The sequence below is a fragment of the Eptatretus burgeri genome, chromosome 4 (assembly GCF_056783735.1).
Source record: "Eptatretus burgeri isolate ZD-2024b chromosome 4, Ebu_testis_v1, whole genome shotgun sequence".
Taxonomy (NCBI): domain Eukaryota; kingdom Metazoa; phylum Chordata; class Myxini; order Myxiniformes; family Myxinidae; genus Eptatretus; species Eptatretus burgeri.
Window position 1 is genome coordinate 71,116,635 of NC_140964.1, and position 7,433 is coordinate 71,124,067.

The 7,433-nt window shown below is 43.4% G+C and overlaps 1 protein-coding gene across 2 annotated transcripts in view; it reads left to right on the forward strand.

Annotated features, from left to right (window-relative positions):
- The window catches only part of LOC147028312 (gamma-aminobutyric acid type B receptor subunit 2-like), a 92,438-nt gene extending 90,455 nt beyond the window's left edge, over window positions 1-1,983 (forward strand). For both annotated transcript variants that reach the window (XM_085878598.1, XM_085878597.1), the window contains one exon: window positions 71-1,983. In XM_085878598.1, the coding sequence (XP_085734724.1) occupies window positions 71-254 (184 nt within the window). In that variant the 3' untranslated portion in view covers window positions 255-1,983. The remainder of the gene's footprint in view (window positions 1-70) is intronic.
- The last annotated feature ends 5,450 nt before the right edge of the window (window positions 1,984-7,433 follow it).

Consider the following 7,433-nt stretch of genomic DNA (forward strand, 5'->3'; position numbering starts at 1 on the left):
GGTGAATCAATTCGTCCGAATGATGTTCTTGTTTCCACTGAAATATAGCACCACCGTCTGCCTGTTGCAGGTGTCGACGACGCTTGTCCATCCAGCTACCGATCCTGCACCATGCCTATTTTCCAACCGTGGGAGGGGTTGATGTCAGCGAGTCTGCGCCTTGTTCGACGCAGAGTCTTCACCCGCATGAACCTTTGGCTTCCGGGAAAGGACCTCCGCCGCAACCTCTCCAAGTCATGGTGACAGGCCTGTGATGAAAGGTGCTCATGACTTTTGACTTGCAAAGAAAGTCAAAGTTTTGTGTGAGAAAGATAATGAACGGTAGTACGAAAATGGCGACGTCCTCAAAAGGAAGACGACCAGAGATGATGGAACCTCTTCAGGAGGACATCAACGTTTAAGACTCTTTCTCAGAGGTACAAAAAAAAGACTTGCCCATTGATACTTTGTGCAATGAATGAAGGTGAATGTATTACATTTTGAGGAGGATGCATCACGTTTTTGTTGAAAATAACTTTTCATCATTATCTCAGCACAGACCTCAAGTGAAGACACGATTCCTCCATCGCGGGAATGATCTTTAAGTGCCACGTTTCCTGTTCCCATTTCAAAGAAGGAAAATGAACCATTTCCATCCAATGCAAACTGTCTCGAGGCATTAGATTAAGGATGTGCTCACTAGTTTATCATTTTTGATAACACTTGCAAAAAAGTTAATAAAGTTATTTACTTTCGTTATCGGTTCTAATGACGACACAAACAGTTTTCACATCGGTGGTGGTTTTTCAGTCTAAATTTATTTGCATTCCAGCGTGACAACATGCACTATGACTTTAGTGCACCACCTATGTTGTGAAAGCAGCAATAATTTCTTGTCATTGTTAACGTAACAGTGACATTCAATTTCCTGGAAGTAAGAGAAAACTGTGCATTCGTCAGACATTTTTGGGGTCTTCTGGCTTGGAACTATGCTTGGATACACCATGGTGTTTTCATCAAGGCCATGTCCAGGCAGACGACCAGAACCCCAAAGGCAGACACCAATAGGGTGTGAGACGATGACGTGCCCTTGATTTATGTGCTTTAGACGATACTAGAATTTCACTCACAGCTTTGTGTAATAACTCTGTGTGTGTACATCCCCAAATTCCCATGTAGTTGCCGGACACGCAGTTCAAATGAGACAAGAGACCAACGTGAAGTTGATGTTTTGCTATGCACCTTGTTTTCTGCACAGCGGTCTAGTCAGCAGTGAATGCGAAGGGGAATGAGGCAGTTGGGAATAGTGGTTTGAGAGGGAGAGGATGAATTGTGGGTTGGGGAGAATTTGGGCACTCGTCCCTCATAGTTTTACTTGTTACTAACCCTCGTTCATACCGGGTGAAATATGTTGCTTTTATGCATGACGTAATGGGCTCTATCCTTGTATAGTCACGTCATCAAGCTCCTTTTTTAATTTGTTTGTAAACCACAATCTTTGTGGGTTTCTTTGAAACACTAAACGACCCTGAGATGTACACTTGCTTTTAAGATTTTATTCATTGCACTGAAAACTCACAGTGAGGAAATGTTTCATAAACTTTTGTCGGCGTGCTATATTTCATGGCAACTCTTTTTCTGGGGTAATAAAACTGGCTTCCATCGCACAACAAATCGATCCTGTTGCACCGAAGGCAATTCTATGTGGTCTTTCGAGGTGTGCACTTACATAATTTGCAAAACCTGCATTGAAATGCTCCGCAACGAATCTGTCGGACAAGGAGGGGTGGTGAGGCGTGGAAAATGTTGTCTTTCCATTTAAAAATGTGTTTCACACAAGTCTTTGGATTGTATCTGCTTTGGTGTTTCGTTTTTTTAATTCCCCTTTGGCACAAACCTTGCACAAATATATCTTTTAAAATGTAATTTTGAAACGCACTTGTGTGTCTGTGCACTCACACCCCTCTGCACAGAATGAAAACACGAATGATTTGAGAATGAAAACCGTGTTGTTTCTGAACTTCAGTGATTTTTGGGAAAATATTTGTTGCGTTTAACGCCAAGTTTACATTTCCAAGCTGGTCTCCAAAGCCAGTCACCGACTGGGCATCCTCTGTCGTGCAATGTCCTTCCTTGGCACACCTGAGCTCCTGACCACAAACAAAGCTTTCGTCTGCAGCCTGATGGAGTACTGCTCTCCACTCTGGGCTGGTGCACCTGCCTCTCACCTTTCTCGGCTTCACGCTGTGGAAACCAAGGCATTTAGGATCATTGGTATCTCCCACGGTGAGGCTGAGTCCGTGGGTCTCTCACTCTCACCACAAGCAGGTCAGTGGTATTTCTGTCTTCTACCGTGTCCTCTCCGGCCTCATCCCCCCCCCGATCTCTCTGATATATGCCCCCCCCCACACATTTCCACAGAGCGCTCAATTTCCGTCAGCAACCCCCTTCTGGTAAAACTACCAAAATCAAGAATCACTGCTCACCTTCACTCTTTCATTCCTCTTTTTTTCCCCACATTTTGAACAAACTCCCTCACTCTCTTCAATCCCACTCTCCCTCCAGATCTTCAAGAGAGCTGTTCACCACCATCTCATATCTCCCCCCATCCAAAACCATGATCTTTTCTTCCCCTGCTAATCCACCCCAAACCCACCTCCTTCAAATTCCCTGCTTTACTTCCTGAAAGTCCCTGTCATGTCCATCATGTTTACCTTGTGTACCCCACCCCGTCCCTCTCCCTTCCACAGGCCTCCTCATGTCTCTGTTCCACACTGCTTTTTCCTTCCCTCTCCCCCCCCCCCATTGTTTGCTCTCCTTGTTTTACATCCTGTTTATTAGCTCTCATACGAGCCTCGACAGTGTATCCAAAAAAACAGTCAGACTCAGTCACATTCTGGTTTTAGGATCCATTTAGAGTCTGGGACATCGGCGGTTTGAACCCAATCCTGGCCAAGCAACACAGACTTAAAAAGCACATATTTATTTGCGTCAAGCAATTTAGTATGTGCTGCTTCCTTGCTTGATGCTCAGCATTTCGGAAAGAGTGCTCGGATATACCCCATGGGTCGGCATCTCTTGGGGAGGGTCTGGGTGTCGATGGGTATGGGGAACATGCCTCCCCCCTCCCACATTTTTTTGACTATGGGGGATAACATTGATTGTCCAAACCCCACCCTCCCCCACCCCCACAGTTGTTTTGCTCGAATATAACATAAAATGTGTTGCTCTGTGCAATCGTGAATCCACATAGGCCCAAGATGCGGGATGTTCCCAAAATTCGTCAACCAATTTATTGTTGTTCCGCATTTCCTTGAGGCACGGACCAGTCACCCAGAGGGCAGCATCGTAGAAAATAATTATGGACAATAACATGTCCCTTCGATTGTTTACCAGGTGAAACCAACATATGGCATGAGACAGAATGATATTTAAGAAGTAATTTATTACTTCCTACCGTCTACCTTTAAAACACTAATACCACTCAAAAGCATCCCAGAATCATGATTTTCCCCAGAATCCTCAAAGTAAAATAAATACTCAATGATTTCAAAACTCCCCAAATTATAAAATACCCATCACAGGTTTAAATGCAGCTTTTGATAAACTCATGACTTTTGAGTTGGTAACTTACTTCAGGTGCCCAGTTCATAAAATAAAACTCCAGCAGGACACAAATGGATAGAGAGATCAGTTGTGGACACGTTTGAAGCAGTCTTGTCCAGTTGTGCACACAGGTTGAAATCCGACTGGCCAGTCACATTGCAAGTCACCAGAGGGTGAGCTTGGTATCACCTAAGCAAGCAGATGAATCCGAGTCCACTGCTTGCCGTGAAGAAACACAATGCCTTCTGGCCATGCTGAAGAGTGAGGAGGGAGACATAGTGGATGAACATGCAGTTTGCCATCTCTATGCCACCAGAGAGGAGATGCTTGCTTGGATGGCATCTCCGAGGAAACTGCAAAGTAGTAGATTTGTCGAGTACTCGCCAGTAGATAAGAATGACCAGCTTCTCGCAGGGTGAAGGTGATTCTTCATTCAGGGCTTTGGAATTTCAGAACCAGTCTCAGTTCGCGTGTGGCACTCCTGATGCCCTCGTTACTGAACGCCGGTTTTAAAATGCAATGTGCCTCAGCACATCGCCATCCCTCGTCCTGCTTAACATCATCTCTCCCCCCTGAAGCCGAGAAACCTTTCACAGTAATTTATGTCTCACACAAGGTCACTCAGAGGCCTGGAGTTGAGGTGTCTGCATTCCCTTGTCTCTGGTGATGAGTTTTGTACTGGTCCGGATCAACGTGTCCCACAATAATAATTTCCCCCAGTCCATTTATCTTTCATGTGGGAGTATAGTTGGACTTTCATTCGGACACATTAGTCTAAACACAGCCTTGTCCAAAGTAATTTGTCGAGCCGCTTGATATGAGTCCCCACCTACTTTTTCTCATCAGCAACCCTGAAATTCCTTTCCTCGGTGCCCAGCCTGACGCTGCATGCAGCTGCAGTTACCTGACTGCCTTTTAACACACTATTTGCTGATTTAATTTCAGTTGCATTTCACCACAGTATATACCCTTCAAGTATACATTATTGATCCATAACGATTATGTATAAACAAATATTAACTTTCCCCAAATAAGTTATCTTTTAAATCAGGGGTTCTTAACCTTTTGATGATTCCAGACCCCCAAAGGATTGGCCAACATGGTCCCATACCCCCTTCGCTTGACTGTCAAAATCATCATCATCACCAGTCCTATTAGTTGACAGCATGAATTCCAAAGATGTCAATTGCTTGAATTTATTTTAGATATGGATAGCTTGGAATAGAACATGAAAGGCAATCATAAGCATTTATCATATATATTTATAAAAAAAAAAAATCAAGAAATTACAAATATACAAACATTGAATAACAGTGAATATTGAATAACAGTGCTAGTTATAATCTGACATTCTAACCAACTATAAATTAATAAATCAAATATATACAAATATTCAGAGATCGAGTCCCATACCCCCAGCATTTAGTTCCCATACCCCCAAGGGGTATGGATACCCCTGGTTAAGAACCCCTGCCTTAAATCAATACTGTGTGCTGGTGGGCACTATTTAATAAAAGAGACCAGTATTGGCTTGTTTGCGTGCTTGAGTCCATTATTTAGAGTGAGCACGTCCTGCATGGTGTGCATGCCACAGAAAATGTTTCACTTGTGCGTGAGTGCTGAAACAGATAGACATTTCCACTGCAGTGCCGTGTTGCTTCAAGTTCTTTTCTCAAGGAGCCACTTTGCTCACCCTTAGTGGAATTTTCAGGTTAGAAAAGTATTTAATGGTTGTTGCATTGGAGTTTAATGTGTAATTACAGTGGCATAGGTCCTCAAAAGGTGGACCGTGGTCCACATCCGGACCCCAGCATCATCAGTCCTGACCACGAGCTAATCCTAATCCCCTGTCAAAATGCCTCTGTTGTTTATCAGTTCAGAACAACTTGATGAATGATTAAAAACTGGAAGGGATTAATGCGGGAGGTGATTAACGTTTTGATTTATATATATTTAAGAAGGAGATCTGACACAGGAGGATGCCATTCGGCCCATCATGCCAGCGCTACACCAAGACCAGAAGTGTGTTCCTTAAGGCCCGGTCACACCTTGACGTTTTAGCCAGCGATGGCAACGTATTAAAATGTATCTAAAACGCTGGCTTACGTTGAACTTTTGATGGTTTTTTTTAAGATTCGGACGTATTCATAGCGACTTGGTCTTATGTATAACGCATTGGTAACGGACACAGAACGTTTCGTTGTGTTATAGATAACTTATACCAACGAATGCTGAACCTGTTGTCGGCCTACACAACCGATGCCCAACGATAGTCTAACTTCGGCATAGCGCGTTGCACGCATCGCCGACGATGTCGTGACGTAGCCTATTAAAAGGCTGACGCACAACGATTCGAATCATAACTGCCGTAGAAATGGAAGTGTCAACATCGCGGTCACACCTTGGCGATCTTGCCAGCGTATGCCGACCTTAGAAAAATGTGTCTAAAACGTTGGGGGCACGTCGAATACGGAATGAGTAAGTTTGGTATACGTGAGTACAACGCTAAAGCACGCTATCATACGTCGTAGTAAGTAGAGTTTTTTTAAATTTTAAACATGTTCAAAATTTTACGTCGTACTCGGCGTATGACACACGTTCCGCATGCGATGGGGATAAGTTTTACACACGATATGTGGACGCTTACACACGTCCACAAACGCTACTTATAAGCTACTCATAAGTCGAAACACGTCGCGGTAATGTCTTTTTTTACGCGAAACTTATTTCTAACTTATGTTTGACGTGCTTTGAACCAATTCTTTACGTAGTCCCAACACACATCGACGTATGTAGACGTATTCCAATGACGTCTTCCGGTCGACAAAAAAAAAATGAACGTGTTTCTAGCTTACAACTGCCATATAAAGACGTGTTCCCAGCGAGTTTGGGAATTGGTATATAAAAATGGTGTTCATAAAAGGGGAACCCAACAGTGTTTTCGAGTCCTTTTTGAGTCGATGTCCATGTTAGCAGGAACAGTATCAGTATTAGTATTAGTATTAGTAGTAGTTTGTTCATGTTGGCAGTAGTAGGTGAGTGTGAGGGGGAGGGTGTGGGTTATGATGGATCGTCCTTGCGTTTAACGATTTAACGATTTAAATGATAAACTCAACGATTTAAATGGCTGCATCTGCACTATTGAAAGTAGACGCTTGCGCTCAACAATTGGATTTTTTTTACACTCAACGACTTTTAAACGGTACCACTCAGCTATTTTCATTGTTTACAATGAACGATTTAAATTGCTGTCACTCGCCTTTGTTGTTTGACGCTGGGGTTTGGAAATTTGAAGCGTTTCTTCTGAACGTGTTAAAACGCTCAAACTCGACTATTTTAAATAGACGCTGCCGATGGACAATTGGAATCATAGCCAAGCTAGACATCGAAGTGTGAACATCCTCGTCATGCCGAAGAAAAGTTTGAAGAATGCTGCAAATAAGTGTCCTGGCCGTGGCCGTGGACGCTGACGCAAGGACGATCCATTATACCGACGTCTTTCAGCCTATGAGTAACTTAAAAGTAACGTCTGTCGACGTGTGGCAACGATCGCGTAACGTGCCAACAACACGTTAATCATAGGTTAGAAATAAGTTTCGGGTACGCTAAACATTACCTCGGCGTGTCTCAACTTATGATTAACTTACAAGTAGCATGTGTTGACGTCTGTCAACGATCGCAGACCGTGCATACAACTTGTGGCCAGCGTAGCGGAACGTGTGAGTCATACGCCGGCATACGTCGTGAAATTTCAAGCATGAAAAAATTTGAGGACAACCAAAAAGTACAACGTTTAAAGCCAACGTACAACGATGTATAGCAGTGTTTTTCAGCATGCTCTCAATGTT